Raw genomic sequence first — 18,083 nt, 5'->3', positions numbered from 1 at the left:
TGGAGTATAATTGCTTCACAATGGTGTGTTCGTTTCTGCTTTACAACAAAGTGTATCAGTTTATACTTATACGTATGTTCCCATATCTCTTCCGTTCCTTTGGAACTTTTTATCTTTGGGGTTGGAGAAGATTCTGATTCGTTCCCCCCACTGAGCTTCCCACCCCAGCATATGAAGGGAACCCAGGGGTCCCTCCACCAACCCTGGGGTCCGCAGCTTTAGAACCCCCAGCAGGCAAGGTCGGAGGGAGAGGGGTTGGCAGACAGGGGGAAGGGAACGGCCAAAGGCTGGAATGGGGCTGCGGTATAATTGGGGCTAGCAAGGCGACAGTGGCCACAGTTGGGACAGGAGAGAGTCACAGTTTGGGTAAGGGTCTCAGTGTGGCCAGTTTGGGTAGAGTAGGGGCATCCATTGCAGCAGGAGACAGTATAGGCCAGGAAAGGCATGATATGGGCTGTGGAGAGGGCAGGGTCCCCATTTGGCCAGGTAGGGGCACAGCTTGCTCAGGGTCAGGAGAGGCAGGCTGCTCAAAGGTCAGAGTTGGGTGGGGGGGACTCTGTCCAAGTCCACAGTGCCTGACCTCTGAGACTCGCTGATGAATGAATGCATGAGGGGCCAGAAACAGGTGCCCGGCTGGATACCGATTAGATGGATGGCAGTGCTGGGGCGTTCACCCTGGTGCTCCCTGGCTGCCCCGTTCCCCTTCTAGCAGAGGCTGCTGATTTCACCCTTGCTGCACCCCAACTTGCAGCAGTCGCTGGAGAGGCCAGCCAGGACATCGCGGCTGCCCCGCAGAGCCCCTGGGGTGTCCCGCCAGCCAGGCCGGCCTCCATAGAAGGCCTGGAGGGACTTGGTAAGGGCCAGCCACTCGCTGGAGGCCACTGCCTCATCCAGCTCGCTGTCTGCATTGGAGTCTGCGTCTGGGAAGGCATCCCCTGCAAAAGATGAAAAGAGTTAGTGCTTGGGACTCTGTCATACCCAGAGTCCAGGCTCCTGGCTGGTCCAGCTACTTCTCTGTTCTTGTGATTCAGCCTCCCGAGTAAAGATTTTGATTCCACTCAGGCCTGGGTTCCTGCTTTGATGGGCAGCTTACTCAGCCTCATTGAGCTTGACTTTCCTCTTCTGTCATATCTTTTCCCCTACTATTTATTTACTGAGGGCCTGATGGTTAAGAACATGTGTTTGGGAGCTGAACTGACTGAACACCAATCCTGTTATCATCTCTCAGCTTCCGTTTCCTTGTTGGCAAAACGGGGATAGTAATAACTCCTACCTTCTAGGGTTTTATACAGAGTAGATGATTTAATTAATACCCATTAAAAAAAAAAAAAACTTAGAATAGTGTCTGGCACATGGTAGGCACTCAACCTTGTCCTAACCTGTTTTCACTCAATTCTGCCGCTTAACAAATCTGCAAGATACAGGGGCTGTGCCTCCCATTTGCAGATAAAGAGGATCAGGGAAGGAAAGCAACTTGGTAGGAGGGTCACCTACTAGGTGGCAAATCTAGCCTTGTACTCACCACATGCCTCACATTCCCTTCCCTGAAGGCTTGGAAAGCACTTTAGTTTCTGCTTCTGAAAGGCACTTCCCAGTGTTGTGCAAAGAGCAGCCTTGCCTAATGCAGGGCACAGGGCTCCCAAGTAGCAGCAGACTTTTAGCTGGTGTGGATGGTTTGCTGCCCCTCCCCCATCCGGCTCCCCCAGCCTTGACACAGCTTTGAGGGCCTGGCCCATCTCCCCAGCTGCATGTGGTGGAGGAGGGAGTCTCCTGCCCCAGCCCCTCATCTCACCTCCGTCCCTGGCTCCTTGGACCCATCTTGTGTCCTGTCAATGCCCCTAACACACACACACACCACCTCCCCAGCCTCACCCATAGCTTCATAGGCCAGGATGTCTGACCGTCTCCACCAGGAGCACCTGCCGCAAAGCTTCACTCCGTAGGGTGCTGCCTGGGACTCGGTCCACAGCTCCCCAGCCAGCACCCCCATGGCCAGCAGCAGCAGCAGAGGACGTTTGGCCATGCTGGACAGGGCTGCCTGAGATGTGAGAGGTGGCACGGCAAGGCAGCTTCCTGTGGTTGGTGCCTCCACCTCCTCCTGGTCCCCCATTTATACATCTTAGCTTCCCCCGCCTGTCATGGAGGAGCGAAGTGACCTCCTTTATTTCCACCAGCAGAGAGGAGGCAGGCACGCGGCCCCCTCCACCCCTCCAGCACTGACCTTTCCCGTTTCCCGGACCAAGCGATAACCTTTCGCCAGGGATGGGGTGATGTGGTCCAGCTCACTGTCATCTTCAACAGAGAGAGGTGAGAAGGCCTCCACTTAGCAGGGACCAGGAAGCCAGACCCCCCACCAGACCGGGAGAGAGGAGGGCACAGCCAGCCCCCCACCACCACCATACTGCTAGGCGTCCAGGCCTTCTCCGTAATAACAACGATAATGAGTGCTTACACAGTATGGGCTATGGGGCCAGGCACTGCTCTAAATATGTAGATTTGTTTAATTGATTTAATCCTCCCAACAGCCTATGATAATAGTTCTCAAAATTTGAGCAAGCCTCAGAATCTCCTGGAGGGCTCGTAAAAACACAGATCCCTGGGCCCTATGTGCAGAGTGTCTGAAAATCTGCATTGGCAACAAATTTCCAGGCCATGCTGATGCTGCTGGTCCAGAAACCACACTTTTTATTTTTTTTAACTTTTTATTTTATATTGGAGTATAGCCAATTAACAATGTTGTGATAGTTTCAGGTGCACAGCAAAGGGCCTCAGCCATACATATACATGTTTCCATTCTCCCCCAAACTCCTCTCCCATCGAGGCTGCCACATAACATTGAGCAGTGTTCCTTGTGCCATACAGTTGGTCCTTGTTCAGAAACCACATTTTTTTTTTTTTTTTTTGCGGTACGTGGGCCTCTCACTCTCGCGGACTCTCCCTTTGAGGACAACAGGCTCCGGACGCACAGGCTCAACGGCCACGGCTCACGGGCCCAGCCGCTCCGCTGCATGTGGGATCCTCCCGGACCGGGGCACGAACCAGTGTCCCCTGCGTCGGCAGGCGGACTCTCAACCACTGCGCCACCAGGGAAGCCCTATCCACAGTTTTTTTAGATTCTTTTCCCATATAGGCCATTACAGAGTATTGAGTAGAGTTCCCTGTGCTATACAGTAGGTTCTTATTAGTTATCTATTTTATTTATAGTAGTGTGTGTATGTCAGTTCCAACCTCCAAATTTATTCCTCCCCCCAGGGAAAACTTTTAAGGATTAAAAAAAAATGTTGAGACTTCCCCGGTGGTGCAGTGGTTAGGATTCCGCCTGCCAATGCAGGGGACACGCGTTCGAGCCCTGGTCCAGGAAGATTCCACATGCCATGGAGCAACTAAGCTCATGCACCACAACTACTGAGCCGTGTGCCTAGAGGCCATGCTCCCCAACAAGAGAAGCCACTGCAAAAAGCCCGCGCACCGCAAAGAAGAGTAGCCCCCGCTCGCCACAACTAGAGAAAGCCTGTGCACAGCAACAGACCCAACGCAGCCAAAAATAAATAAGTAAATTTATTTTTTTTTAAATTGTTATGAGGGGGCTTCCCTGGTGGCTCAGTGGTTGAGAATCTGCCTGCCAATGCAGGGGACACGGGTTCGAGCCCTGGTCTGGGAAGATCCCACATGCCGCGGAGCAACTAGGCCCGTGAGCCACAACTACTGAGCCTGCGCGTCTGGAGCCTGTGCTCCGCAACAAGAGAGGCCGCGATAGTGAGGGGCCCCCACACCGCGATGAAGAGTGGCCCCCGCTTGCCACAACTAGAGAAAGGCCTCGCTCAGAAACGACGACCCAACACAGCAAAAGTAAATAAATTAATTAATTTTAAAAAAAACATTGAAATAAATCACATTTCACTTAAAAAAATTGTTATGGGGACAGAGTTTCAGTTTCGCAGATGAAAAGGGTTCTGGAGATGGATGGTAGTGATGATTGCAGGACCATGTGAATGTACTTTATGTCGTTGAACTGGACACTTAAAATGGTTAAGATGGTACATTTCATGTTATGTTACCATAATTTTAAAAATAATTTTTAAAAGTTTAATATCATATACAGAGAGGAACTGTCGTGTGCTGAGCAATGTTTAACAGTGGGCTTTCCAGATACAAATGAACTTATTTACAAAACAGAAATAAACCCACAGACATAGAAGACAAACTTATCATTACCAAAGGGGAAAGAGGTGGAGAAGGGATAAATTAGGAGGTTGGGATTAACATAAACACACTACTATATATAAAATAGATAAACAACAAGGACCTACTGTATAGCACAGGGAACTCTACTCAATATTTTGCGATAAACTATAAGGGAAAAGAATCTGAAAAAGAATATATATATGTGTATATATATATATATATATATATATATATATACACACATACATGAATATGTGTATAACTGAATCACTGTTCTATACACCTGAAACTCCTGAAACCTGAAACACAACATTGTAAATCAACTATGCTTCAATTTTTTAAATAATTTGTTTAAAATATTTATTTATTTGGCTGCACCGGGCCTTAGTTGCAGCATGAGGGATCTTTAGTTGTGGCATGCGGAATCTAGTTCTCTGACCAGGATCGAACCCAGGCCCCTTGCATTGGGAGCACGGAGCCTTAGCCACTGGACCACCAGGGAAGTCCCTATACTTCAATTTAAAAAAAAATTAATTTATTTATTTTATTTTATTTATTTTTGGTTGTGTTGGGTCTTCATTACTGCATGCAGGTTTTCTCTAGTTGCTGCGAGCGGAGGCTACTCTTCGTTGCGGTGCACAGACCTTTCACTGCCGTGGCTTCTCTTGCTGCAGAGCAAGGGGGCTCTAGGTGCGCGGGCTTCAGTAGTTGCAGCTCGTGGGCTCTAGAGCGCAGGCTCAGTAGTTGTGGCACACGGGATTAGTTGCTCCGCGGCATGTGGGATCCTCCCAGACCAGGGCTCAAACCCGTGTCCCCTGCATTGGCAGGCAGATTCTTAACCACTGCACCACCAGGGAAGCCCCCTATACTTCAACTTTTTTTAATATTAAAAAATAACAAAACAAGTAAACCCCAATGGGCTCTCCGGGAAAAAAAAAAAAAAGGCCCTGATTTATAGCAGTTATAGGTTTCTGGCCAATTTCAGGCTACCAGCGTGATATCAGTGTGATGTTGCCAAATTCCTGAAAAGGTAACAATCAATTTTCACAAGTCAGTATAAGCCAGCTCCAGGACACCACGAAAATGTGAAAAACATTGCAATCTGCATAATTTTAAAAATAATGATTTTTTTAAAAACACCCATGTCATCATTACCCAGATCAAGAAGAAGGACAGTGCGAGCACCACAGATGTCAACCCCACCCTCCCACCCCCGCATCCCTGGTCACAATTTCTTCCCTACAGAGATTACCACCATCCTGACTTCAGCCACCACCACTTCTTTGCTTTTTATTTGTTTTGTGGTTTTTAAATTTTTTTACTTTTTCACCGTGCCACATGGTTTATGAGATCTTAGTTCCCCAACCAGGGATTGAACCCAGACCCTCTGCAGTGAGAGCTCGGAGTCCTAACCACTGGATCACCAGGAAATTCCCTGCTTTTAATTAGTTTTAACACCAACCTGGGCGTCTCTGAAACAGATAACTGAATCTCTGAAACATAACTGAGTATATTTCTTTTTTTTTCTTTTTTTTTCACTCTAACAAATTGAACTTTTTATCAAAGTTCATAGAGATCTGGGCACATACAGAAAAGTGCCCAGATCATCAGTGGACACCTGGAAGAATTTTCACAAACTGAACACACTTCTGCATCCACCCCTCAGGTCCAGAAACAGAACATTCCCAGCCTCCATCCAGAGCAGGGAAATTAAACTCCACTGTCTGGGAGGAGGAGTATGGAAGAATTTGTGGACATACGTTAAAACTATACCAACTAATAAATGCTTTGAGTGAGATGCTTTGAGGCTATGCAAAGGTCCTGTTTCCCATTCCACCCAATGATATTAGCATTCATTGGTGGATTGTATGCATTTGCTATTATTTATTATTTGGAATTCTTCTGTAAGGAAGAGTTGTTTCATCTCCATTTATTTACTTGTTCAATTATTTGTTTATACCAATATGGACTCATGAATAGTTATTTTTATTCTTTGGGTTAAAATTCAATACTATTATTATTTATTTCACCGCTCAAATTGTTCCAGCTTTGGCCATTGGGAGCTCTTTCAACTGGCCCCTGCTCTAAGCATTTTCTTTCAGGCACTGCTCTTTTGACATGACTATCTCTCTCTGTCTCTGTCTTTCTGTCTCTCTTTCTGTCTCTGTCTCTATTTCTCTCTCTCTCTCTCTCTATATATATATATATATATTTTTTTTTTTTTTCTTTCTTTAAGTACTTCCTTACTGTCTGGCACCACAAGATGTTCCAGGCTCACCTTGCATTTCCCCTGCCCCAGTCCTAGTATCAGCCATTTTCCCAAGGAGCCTGTGTTCCCTTTACTGGAGAGTGGCATTGAGAAGCCAAGACCTGGATGCTGAGTCAGCTCATTGCTACTGAAGGTGGGAGTTGATGTTGTTGCTTCTGGGCCTTCTCAGCTGATAGCATCACTTTAAAAATATATATATTGAGGTAAAATTCATGTGAAATAAAATTGACCATTTTAATGTTACATGTACATGCATGTTTATAGTAGCACTAGTCACAATAGCCAAAAAGTGGAAACAACCCTGATGCCCATCAACAGATGAATGGATAAACAAAATATGGTCCATCCATACAATGGAATATCACTCAGCCTAGAAAGGAACGAAGCAATGACACATGCTACAATGTGGATGAACCTTGAAAGCATTATGCTGAGTGAAAGAAGCCAGACACCATATTATACATATGTATATGTATATGTATACATATTATACATATTATACATATTATACACCATAGTGTATAATTCCATTTATAGGAGATGTCTGGAATAGGCACACCCATAGAGACAGAAAGCAGACTAGCGGTTGCCAAGGGTTGGGAGGAGGGAGGGATCGGGAGTAATTCCTACCGGTATATCTCTGGGGTGATGAAAACATTTTGGAGCTAGACAGAGGTGGTGGTTGCACAACATTATGAATATACTAAATACCACTGAATTGTCCACTTTACCACGGTTAATTTTATGTTATGTCAATTTCACCTCAATTTATTTATTTATTTGTTTTGTTGGTTTTGTTTGTTTGTTTTTTGCCACACCGCGCAGCATGTGGAGCTTCCCCAGTGAGGGATCAGAACTATGCCCCCTGCAGTGGAAGTGCAGTCCTATTTAATTATTTATATTATATATTTTTAAATTTCACCTCAAGTTACACAAAACAACAATAAGGGCTCTGGTGATTGGCAGAGCTGGGTTCGAATCCCATGTCTGCCTAGTTCCTGCTGTGTGACCTTCGGCAAGTCACTTAAGCTCTCTGTGCCTTGGTTTCCTCACCTGTAAAACAAGGAGGACTCAATGAGTGCGTCAAATTCTTAAAACAGTCTGTGGCATGCAGTAAGTGCTGCTTAATTAAATGTTACTTCTTTTTTTAAAAAAATTTTAAAATTTTTATTTTTATTTTGGCTGCGGTGGGTCTTTGTTGATGCATGAGGGCTTTCTCCAGTTGTAGCGATAGGGGGCTACTCTTCATTGCGGTGTGCGGGCTTCTCATTGCGGTGGCTTCTCTTGCTGTGGAGTGTGGGCTCTAGGCGTGCAGGCTTCAGTAGTTGCGGCACGTGGGCTCAGTAGTTGTGGCACGTGGGCTCTAGAGCTCAGGCTCAGTAGTTGTGGTGCATGGGCTTAGTTGCTCCTCGGCATGTGGAATCTTCCCAGACCAGGGCTCGAATCTGTGTCTCCTGCATTGGCAGGCGGATTCCTATCCACTGTGCCACCAAGGAAGCCCCTTAAATGTTAGGTCTACTTGACACATCCCCTTTGGATTCGAACTTTATTCCTTTGTCCTTTTCTTCATGACAGACTCCTGGCCTTGGCTGCCCCCAAGGCCAAGGACAACGCTCCAGAAGACAGGAGTCATATCTGACTGTACTGCTTCAAAAGGGCTGATGAATAATATGCTGCCCTCCTCTGCCTCTTCTCCTGGCCACTCTCTAGGGATGTACCCTTCTGCCCTTTTCTCCATATCCCCAATCCTGGCCCAGGGGTTGCTGATGAACAAACACATCAGGAAGTCTTTGTTGCCTGACTGTTGGACTTTAACTGACTGTCCCAGGACCAGAAGCTTCTATTGTGCCTCACACAGAATCAGAATTTTGAGCCCATCACAGCTGAGTGCAAATCCCACTCTGCACCTCTATGAGTTCATTGGGAAGATGTAGATAATATGCATATCTACTTTATGGGGTTGTTTGAGGACTTGGGTGAAATTCCGTAAAGTGCTTAGCACCAGGCATAACACCCAAGTGCAGAGGGTTGAATGGTGATCACCTCCTGGTGATATATCACAGGACCTGTGAACGTGATCTTATTTGGAAAAAAGGATCTTTGTGGATATAATTAAGGACTTCGAAATGAGATCATCCTGGATTATCTGGGTGGGCCCTAAATCCGATGACAAGTGTTAATAGACAGAGACAGAAGAGATAAGGCCAAGTGAAGATAGAGGCAGAGATTGGAGTGATGTAGCCAAAGAGGCCAAGTCATGCCAGGAGCCACCGAAAGCTGCAAGAGAATGAAAGATCCTCCCCTAGAGCCTTGGGAGGGAGCCACAGCTCTGCTGACACTTTGATTTCAGACTTCTGGCCTGCAAAACTGTGAGCGAATAAATTTCCACTGCTATAAGCCACCCAATTGTGGTGAACTGTTACAGCAGCCATAGGAAACTAATATATAAGAATTGGGAAATGTTATCTGCTACCAATATCATTACTGTTAACTGTCATCATCATCATCACCACCATTATCATGGGCAGCATAAAAATGCACTTAAGGGACTTCCCTCGTGACAAAGTGGTTAAGAATCCGCCTGCCAATGCAGGGGACATGGGTTTGAGCCCTGGTCCGGGAAGATCCCACATGCCACAGAGCAACTAAGCCCGTGTGCCACAACTACTGAACCTGCAGTCCAGAGCGTGAGCCACAACTAGTGAGCCCACATGCTGCAACTACTGAAGTCCGTGCGCCTAGAGCCTGTGCTCCGCAACAAGGGAAGCCACCGCAATGAGAAGCCCGCGCACCGCGATGAAGAGTAGACCCCGCTCGCCGCAACTAGAGAAAGTCCGTGCGCAGCAACTAAGACCCAACACAGCCAAAAATAAATAAATAAATTTATATTAAAAAAACACCCACAACACAGATCTTTAAAAAAAAAAAATCGGGCTTCCCTGTTGGTGCAGTGGTTGAAAGTCCGCCTGCCGATGCAGGGGACACGCACCGGTCCGGGAAGATCCCACGTGCCGCGGAGCGGCTGGGCCCGTGAGCCATGGCCGCTGAGCCTGCGCGTCCGGAGCCTGTGCTCCGCAACGGGAGAGGCCACAACAGTGAGAGGGCTGCGTACCACAAAAAAAAAAAAAAAAAAAAAAGCACTCAAATCTTACCAATCAATCCTGAATAAAGCCATCCTCCTAATTTGTTAACTAATTTTATTTATTTATTTATTTAATTTTTGGTTGTGCCAGGTCTTACTTGCAGCACGCGGGATCTTTTAGTTGTGGCATGTGGGCTCATAGTTGCAGCAGGCAGACTTCTTAGTTGTGGTATGTGAACTCTTAGCTGCGGCATGCATGCGGGATCTAGTTCCCCGACCAGGGATCAGACCCGGGCCCCCTGCATTGGGAGTGTGGAGTCTTACCCACTGGACTACCAGGGAAGTCCAATTAATTTTATTTTTGAACAGTTAATACATTCATGGGCTTCAAAAAACGAAAAGCATAAGGTTTATGCTGCAGTATCTCCCTCCCAAGTCTTAGTTCCCCTCTCTTCCCCCACAGGTAACCCACTGCTCTTGATTTCCTGAGTATCTTTATGGAATTTCTGTGCACATATGAAAAGAAATATGAATACAAGTCCTTATCCCCCCACCCCCTCCAACACACACACACCTGCTTTTACATTAAAGGTAGCATTAAAATGTTGGGTTTTTTATTGTGGTAAAATATATATAACATAAAATATACCATTTTAGCCATTTTTAAGTATAAAGTTCAGTGGCATTAAGTACATTCACATTGTCATGCAACTATCACCACCATCCATCTCCAGAAATTTTTCATCTTCCCAAACTGAAACTCTGTATCCAGTTAAACAGGTACTCCCCATTCCTCCCTCTCCCAGCTCCTGGTAACCACCATTCTACTTTTTGTCTCTATGAATTTGCTTATTCAAGGTACATTGCAAATTGGAATGATACAGGACTTTCCCTTTTGTGTCTAGATTCTTGCATTTAGCATAATTGTTCAAGGTTCATCCATGTGGTAGAATGTGTCAGAATTTCAGTTCAAGGTAACATGTTTTACATATTCTTCTGCACCTTCCTCCTCCACCCCCGCCCCAACTTAACAACAAATGCTGGAGTGCTCCCCTTTCCAAAGCTCTCTTTATGCACCCTTGTCATTTTCTACAGCGGGATAGTATTTTGCCATGTAGATACCGCATGGTTAATTTCACTGCCAGAGACACATTTTTTTCATTCGTTTGTTCTTAGGTTAACACTGCAGTGAAGAACCTTGCACAAATGTCATTTCACATGTATGCAAGTGTATCTGTATATAAATTCTGCAATGTGAGATTTCTGGCTCAAAGATTATGTGCATTTGTAATTTTTACAGATATTACCAAATTTCCTTCCTTGAGGGTTAGATTAATTTACACTCCCTCCAGCAATGGATAAGAGTCCTATTTCCCTTCAGCTTCACCAACAGAATATTATCAAACTTTGGATTTTTGCCAAAAGAACAAGTGAAAAATGGTATCTCAGAGTAGAGAAAATTTGCATTTGCCTAACCACAAGCAAGACGGAACATGTTTCCATATTTCCATGTGTTTAAGAGCTATTTATAGTTTTCTTTTTCCTCTCTGGTCACCTTCCTTGTCCATTTTTATTTTAGGTTGTTGATCTTTTCCTTCCTGATTTCTAGGAGTTTGGTTTTTTTTTTTTTTAATTTTGTTTCTTTTTTTAAAAAATTAATTAATTATTTTTGGCTGCCTTGGGTCTTGGTTGCTACGAGCCGGCTTTCTCTAGTTGCCACGAGCAGGGTATACTCTTTGTTGCAGTACGTGGGCTTCTCACTGAGGTGTCTTCTCTTTGTCGCAGAGCACGGTCTCTAAGCACATAGGCTTCAGTAGTTGTGGCACATGGGCTCAGTAGTTGTGGTTAACTAAGCAACGGGCTTAGTTGCTCTGTGGTATGTGGGATCTTCCCAGACCAGGGCTCAAACCCGTGTCCCCTGCATTGGCAGGCGGATTCTTAATCACTGCACCACCAGCGAAGTCCCTTGTTTTGTTTTGTTTTTTTGGCCACTCCACGCAGCTTGCAGGATCTCAGTTCCCTGACCAGGGACTGAACCCGGTCCACGGCAGTGAAAGCCCGGAATCCTAACCACTAGGCCACCGGAACTCCCCTAGCAGTTCTGATATGTTAAGGAAACTCACAATATGGTTATGAAATGTGTAATAAATATTTTTTCCCAATTTGTCATTTCTCTAAACTCTTAAGATTACTGATCACTAACATTTATTGAGGATTTGCTACATGTCTGGCTTTGTCCTAGGTATTTTATTTTATTTTATTTTTTTTTTTTTTTTTTTTTTTTTTTTTTTTTTTTTTTGTGGTACGCGGGCCTCTCACTGTTGTGGCCTCTCCCGTTGCGGAGCACAGGCTCCGGACGCGCAGGCTCAGCGGCCACGGCTCACGGGCCCAGCCGCTCCGCGGCATGTGGGATCTTCCCGGATCCGGGCACGAACCCGCGTCCCCTGCATCGGCAGGCGGATTCTCAACCACTGCGCCACCAGGGAAGCCCTGTCCTAGGTATTTTAAACACACCATCTCTTTTCAACCTTATTGACACCATTTTTCATCTCTAAATACTACAACACACATTTTCCTACATAATATAATGCCATTTTCACACCTAACAAAATATACAATCATTCTTCAGTATCATCTTACCCCAAAGCGAATGTTAACATTTCCCTGAGTCTCAGTAATATCTGTTTAGAGTTGGTTTAGAGCAGTGCTGGCCAATAGCACTTTGTCTGATGTTGAAAATGTGTTTTCCCATACAGTAGTCACTAGCTACATGCGGCTGTTGAGTGCTTAAAATGTTTCCTGTGAGACTGAGGAACTGAATTCTTCATTGTATTTTATTTTAGTTTCTTTAAATTTTAATAGCCACATGGAAAATTACAGGCCAATATCCCTGATGAAGCTAGATGCAAAAACTCTCAACAAAATATTAGCAAATCAGGGACTTCCCTGGTGGGCCAGTGGTTAAGACTCCGAGCTTCCACTGCAGGGGCTAGGGTCCGACCCCTGGTCAAGGAACCAAGATCCTGCAGGCCCTGAGGCTCGGCCAAAAAAAAAAAAAAAATTAGCAAATCAAATTCAACAATACAGGGCTTCCCTGGTGGCGCAGTGGTTGAGAGTCCGCCTGCCGATGCAGGGGACGCGGGTTCGTGCCCCAGTCCGGGAAGAAGCGGCTGGGCCCGTGAGCCACGGCCGCTGAGCCTGCGCATCCAGAGCCTGTGCTCCGCAACGGGAGAGGCCACAGCAGTGAAAGGCCTGCGTATCGAAAAAAAAAAAAAAAATCAACAATACATTAAAGGGATCATACACCACGATCAAGTGGGATTTATGCTAGGGATGCAAGGAGGTTCAACACCTGTAAATTAATCAGCGTGATAAACCACATTAACAAAATGAAGGATAAAAATCATGTGATCATCTCAATAGATGCAGAAAAAATATCTGACAAAATTCAATATCCTTTCCTGATAAACACTCTCAGCAAACTGCTATTCAGAGGAAATGTACTTAATGTAACAAAGGCCATATATGACAAGCCCACAGCTAACATCATACTCAACACTGAAAGTTTTTCCTCTAAGATTAGGAACAAGACAAGGGTGCCCACTCTCACTACTTCTATTTAACAGAGCACTGGAAGTCCTAGACAGAGCAGCTAGGCAAGAAAAAGAAATAAAAGGCATCCCCTCCCGTAAAAATAGCCACACAGGACTAGCAATTACCATATAAGACAGTGCAGATGTAGAATATGACTTCCTCACCCAAATACATCTCACCTGTACTCAGTTTCTCCATTATTCCCCTCCCACTTGGCCCTCAGCCTTTTGCAATGTGATATCTGCCCCCCCGGCAAGTTGCCACTGAACCCAGGTCTCACCCCAGCCCCGCTTCTCCCCAGATTCTATCATATCTTCATTGGTTCATGCAAAGCCCTCACCAGTTTAATTTCTGTCCCCTCCATCCCAGATCCCCAATTCCTTGCCCTTCCCAAACCTTTGCCAGCACCTCTAAGGCATTTGCTACGCGCTCTTAAGCTGGTAGATTTTTTTTTTTTTTTTTTTTTTTTTTTTTGTGGTACTTGGGCCTCTCACTGTTGTGGCCTCTCCCGTTGCGGAGCACAGGCTCCGGACGCTCAGGCTCAGCGGCCATGGCTCACGGGCCCAGCCGCTCCACGGCATGTGGGATCTTCCCGGACCGGGGCACGAACCCGCGTCCCCTGCATCGGCAGGCGGATTCTCAACCACTGCGCCACCAGGGAAGCCCTAGTAGATATTCTTAAATAATAGGATGTATCATTTTGTATGTTTATACTTTTACTTTATATGTTTATACAAGTATGTTGTAATTTGCAAAATGACATTGTGTAATAGATCTCCATCTGTATCCTCTTCAGTGATACATTGTGGGATTTTTTGCTTATTTTGTTTTGTCTTTTTGTTTTCTTTTTTTAACCAGATTGAAAGCATTTATTAACTTCTTTCCTTCAGCCTCCTCCCAACAAAAAGTTGTCTTTCCCCTGGGGGTTGGGAGTTGGGGGAACGGGGAATAGGTTGACACAGGTTCATGTAGATGTGCATGCACCCCAAGCATTTTCTCTAAAAGCCCAAGTATTTAGGGCATTGTCTCTCAGATCTTTGTTATTTTAAAATCTCAGTCCATTCCTTTCTTTTACAAATCTTCTTTTCAGTGCCTCCAGAGATAGGTTTCCATGCGTGAAGACTGTCTTCATGCATCAATTTCATGGATATATCTGCACAGTTTACATATCAAACATAAATAAATAAATATACATATATTTTTTTCTTTTACCCTACTGTGTACATAGTTTGAAAAGTTAGAAGAACCACCCTGGGATTCTCTAGTGGTGCAGTGATTAAGAATCTGCCTGCCGGGCTTCCCTGGTGGTGCAGTGGTTGAGAGTCCGCCTGCCGATGCAGGGGACATGGGTTCGTGCCCCGCTCCGGGAAGATCCCACATGACGCGGAGCGGCTGGGCCCGTGAGCCATGGCCGCTGAGCCTGTGCCTCCGGAGCCTGTGCTCCGCAACGGGAGAGGCCACAACAGCGAGAGGCCCGCGTACAGCAAAAAAAAAAAAAAAAAAAAAAAAAGAATCTGCCTGCCAATGCAGGAGACATGGGTTCAAGCCCTGGTCCGGGAAGATCCCACATGCTGCGGAGCTACTAAGCCCATGCGCCACAACTATTAAGCCTGCGCTCTAGAGTCCGCGAGCCACAACTACTGAGCCCACGTGCCACAACTACTGAAGCCTGCACGCCTAGAGCCCATGCTCTGCAACAAGAGAAGCCACTGCAATGAGAAGCCCACTCACCGCAATGAAGAGTAGCCCCCGCTCACCACAACTAGAGAAAGCCCGCTCATAGCAACGAAGACCCAATGCAGCCAAATATAAATAAATAAAATAAATTTTTTTTTAAAAAAAGAAGAACCAGCCTGCTAATCATTCACTACACCTCATGTTTAATGAGCAGAAATGCACAGGCTTTTAAGATGAATTTCCAGCATAACAGAAGGACATCTTGTTTGCATTTCAATGCACCAAGTGTCAGATTCTTATTTCATTACTCGCTGGCACATTAATGGATGGCTCTTAATTTCTTTTTTTCTCTCTTTTAGCAAAACTCCATGAAGACCTCTCACTCTTGCCACTTGGGTCAGGAGCAAGGTTGCCTTATTTTAAAATGCTAAAGTGTCTGAGTTTCACCGCATCAGCGTCACATTTTTTAAGAGCTACTTTGTTGCTTTCACTGTTAGATTAGTACTCTCTGTATCATTCAGCATTCTTATTTCATCTTTTGAGTCCCCGAGGGATGGACAGCTACATTGCTTCCAACTTCCTGCTTCAGTGAGCATTCTTATCTGGTGCAAAACTCAGTGACTATAAAAACTTGGAACAGAATTACCAAAGTTGTAGTTCTCTCAATTTAACAGGGATCCAATAACTGGCTGAAACAAGAGAGAATGTTTGTCTCTGCTGGCAGACAGCCTGGGGACCCTGGGTCCTTCTGTCAGTTGCTCCACCATCCTCCAGGACAGTATCTCCAAGGACATTTGGCTGTGTCTGGAGACAGCCTTGGTTGTCACAGCTGGCAAAGGGAGGGGGTGGGGAGGTTGTGTGCTACTGGCGTGTAGTGAGTGGTAGCCAGGTATGCTGCTCAATACTCTACAGTGCACAGAATATCCCCCGCGACAAAGAACAATCAATTTGGCCTCAAATGTCAATGATGTCGCCTGCCCTACAATAGTCCCCGCTCTTTTTTTTTTTTTTTTTGGCCACACTGCGAGGCATGCAGGACCTTAGTTCCCCGACCAGGGATGGAAGCTGTGCCTCCTGCAGTGGGAGCGTGGAGTCTTAACCACTGGATCACCAGGGAAGTCCCCCACTCCTTTTTGTCACGACTGACGCGTTGAAGACACTGGGACAGTTGTCCTGTAGCACACTCCACCCTCGGGGTTTGTCAGTTGCTTCCTGATGTCATTTAACTTGTTCCTCTACGCTTCCCATTTCCTGCAAACTGGATGTTAGGTCAAGAGACCTGATCAGAGTCAAGTTTAACATTTTGGCAAGATGTGTCCCAGGGGAAGCTGTGAACTTCCACTGGTATCACATCAGGAGGCCCCAGAGGCCCAAGGGTCCCTCTCTTGTGATGCTCAGCTTCACTGCAGTTAACACTGGTGACAGTCTGGCCTCTGTGATGAAGTCTGCACCCCTACACCTAGCGAACCACGGGCGTATCTTGCTCCCCATCATCTTCTCACCTGATGTTTGATAACACCCATCGATGAATACTGCCCAAATCAATTATTTCATTGCCTTGTGCAAAATGGTGATTGTTCGAATTCTCTCATTCCTTACAGTTTTTTTGGCCATGCCACAGAGGTTGCAGGATCTTAGTTTCCCAACCAGGGATGGGGCCAGGGATCAAACCCAGGCCCCCCGCAGTGGAAGCATGCAGTCTTAACCACTGGATCGCTAGGGAATTCTCTCCTTCCACGTGTGTGTGTGTGTGTGTGTGTGTGTGTGTGAGGTACACGGGCCTCTCACTGTTGTGGTCTCTCCCGCTGCGGAGCACAGGCTCCGGACGCTCAGGCTCAGCGGCCATGGCTCACGGGCCCAGCCGCTCCGCGGCACGTGGGATCCTCCCGGACCGGGGCGCGAACCTGTGTCCCCTGCATCGGCAGGCGGACTCCCAACCACTGCGCCACCAGGGAACCCCTCCTTCCACATTTTTTAGGTGGCATTCTTAGACTGTTTGGTGACCATGAAAAGTTACTACTGGGAAGGCAAGATCGTGCTTAATTCCTTACTTTTAATTACCAACATTTTCGGAAAGGAGTTGGTTGAGAGCTACTTCCAGTGGGCTAATAAGTGTGTGTGTGTTTTAACTTTCAAATCAAGGTATAATATAAAGTGCACAGATCTTAAATGGAGAGCTCAGGGAATTTTTATAGCTATATACCCGTGCAACCACCACCAGATAAAAATATAGAGCATTTCTAATCCCACACTGCCTTCCCTGCCATTAAGTTTTATAATGAGTAATTTTAATTGAAGAAATGATTTCCAGGCTTGGTTGTACCCATCTTGGGGGTTCAAGGACTTCAGGAAGGTGGGGAAATGGGTGAGAAGTAAAAATAGGCCTTCTTGGCACTCCCCCACCCAACATGGCTGGCTCTGGCACCCAAACCTGTCTCACAGAAGTAGCTGCAAGGGTTGAGCAACTTGCTTTGCCAGTCAGGATTTATCCCGGGCACCTCCTGCCTGGAAGTCTCATTAATTCTTGGGGCTCAGCTAGCATTTCCAAGCAGACTGCCCCTTCTAGTCTTCCATCCAGGGTCACACCCAGGGGCAGCAAAGCACACTGGAAAGTCCCAGAAAAGGAGACAGGCTGTCTGGGTTCTGCTGCCTTCAGTTACATGATCCTAGAGGAGGTAATTTCCCTTCTGAGCCTTTGTTTGCTCACCTGTCAAGTGGGGGGAATATTCCACTTTGCTGGGCTCTTCGGAGGATTTCTGCAGAATCATCAGACTACCTTTACAGTTCTGACCTCACCTCTTGGCACTTTCCTCTTTGCTAATTCCACCCCTGCCAGATGTTTGTACCAGTCCCCAGGTCTTTGCTTCTGCAGTTCCCTCCACCTCTCTTTTGTGGGGCTTGCTTGCTTTCTACAACTCAGGTGCAGTTTGAATGACCCCCTCCTCAGGTTACATTGGCTACAGCGGTCTCTCTTATTACGCACACTCTAATGTTGCTTTCTTTTTTAAGAGTCTTTGTTGTTGTTGTTGTTTAAATTGAAGTATAGTTGATTTACAATGTAGTGTTAGTTTCAGGTGTAGAGCAAAGTTATTCATATATATATATATATATATATATATATATATATATATATACACACTTTCTCAGATCCTTTTCCCTTATAGGTTATTACAAAATATTGAGTATAGTTCCCTGTGCTATATTATCAGTCCTTTCTGATTATTTTCTCTATAGTAGCACCTCACAGCTCTTATGAACCTATCTTGAGTATTAATT

The 18,083-nt window shown here is 45.9% G+C and overlaps 1 protein-coding gene across 1 annotated transcript; it reads right to left on the bottom strand.

The window, feature by feature from the left end:
* Positions 1 to 705: 705 nt before the first annotated feature.
* On the bottom strand, positions 706 to 2,044 carry RLN3 (relaxin 3). Its single transcript, XM_059060500.2, has 2 exons — positions 1,873 to 2,044; positions 706 to 935 (listed from the first exon to the last, which is right to left on the bottom strand). Exons 1-2 carry the CDS (start codon positions 2,021 to 2,023, stop codon positions 706 to 708), a joined length of 381 nt encoding a protein of 126 aa, XP_058916483.1. The 5' UTR covers positions 2,024 to 2,044.
* Between the last annotated feature and the right edge of the window lie 16,039 nt (positions 2,045 to 18,083).

Source organism: Kogia breviceps, chromosome 4, assembly GCF_026419965.1.
Source record: "Kogia breviceps isolate mKogBre1 chromosome 4, mKogBre1 haplotype 1, whole genome shotgun sequence".
Classification (NCBI taxonomy): Eukaryota; Metazoa; Chordata; class Mammalia; order Artiodactyla; family Physeteridae; genus Kogia; species Kogia breviceps.
The sequence above is the reverse complement of the archived record's forward strand: the minus strand, read 5'-3'. Positions and strand labels throughout refer to the sequence as shown.

What these genes read in the sequence shown, in the direction of transcription:
- RLN3 (XM_059060500.2), bottom strand. Translation starts at nt 2,023, where the DNA reads ATGGCCAAACGTCCTCTGCTGCTGCTGCTGGCCATGGGGGTGCTGGCT. An exon ending in CCTGGCCTATGAAGCTATGG is followed by an intron (nt 936 to 1,872) that starts GTGAGGCTGGGG and finishes CATCTTTTGCAG; the next exon opens with GGGATGCCTTCCCAGACGCA.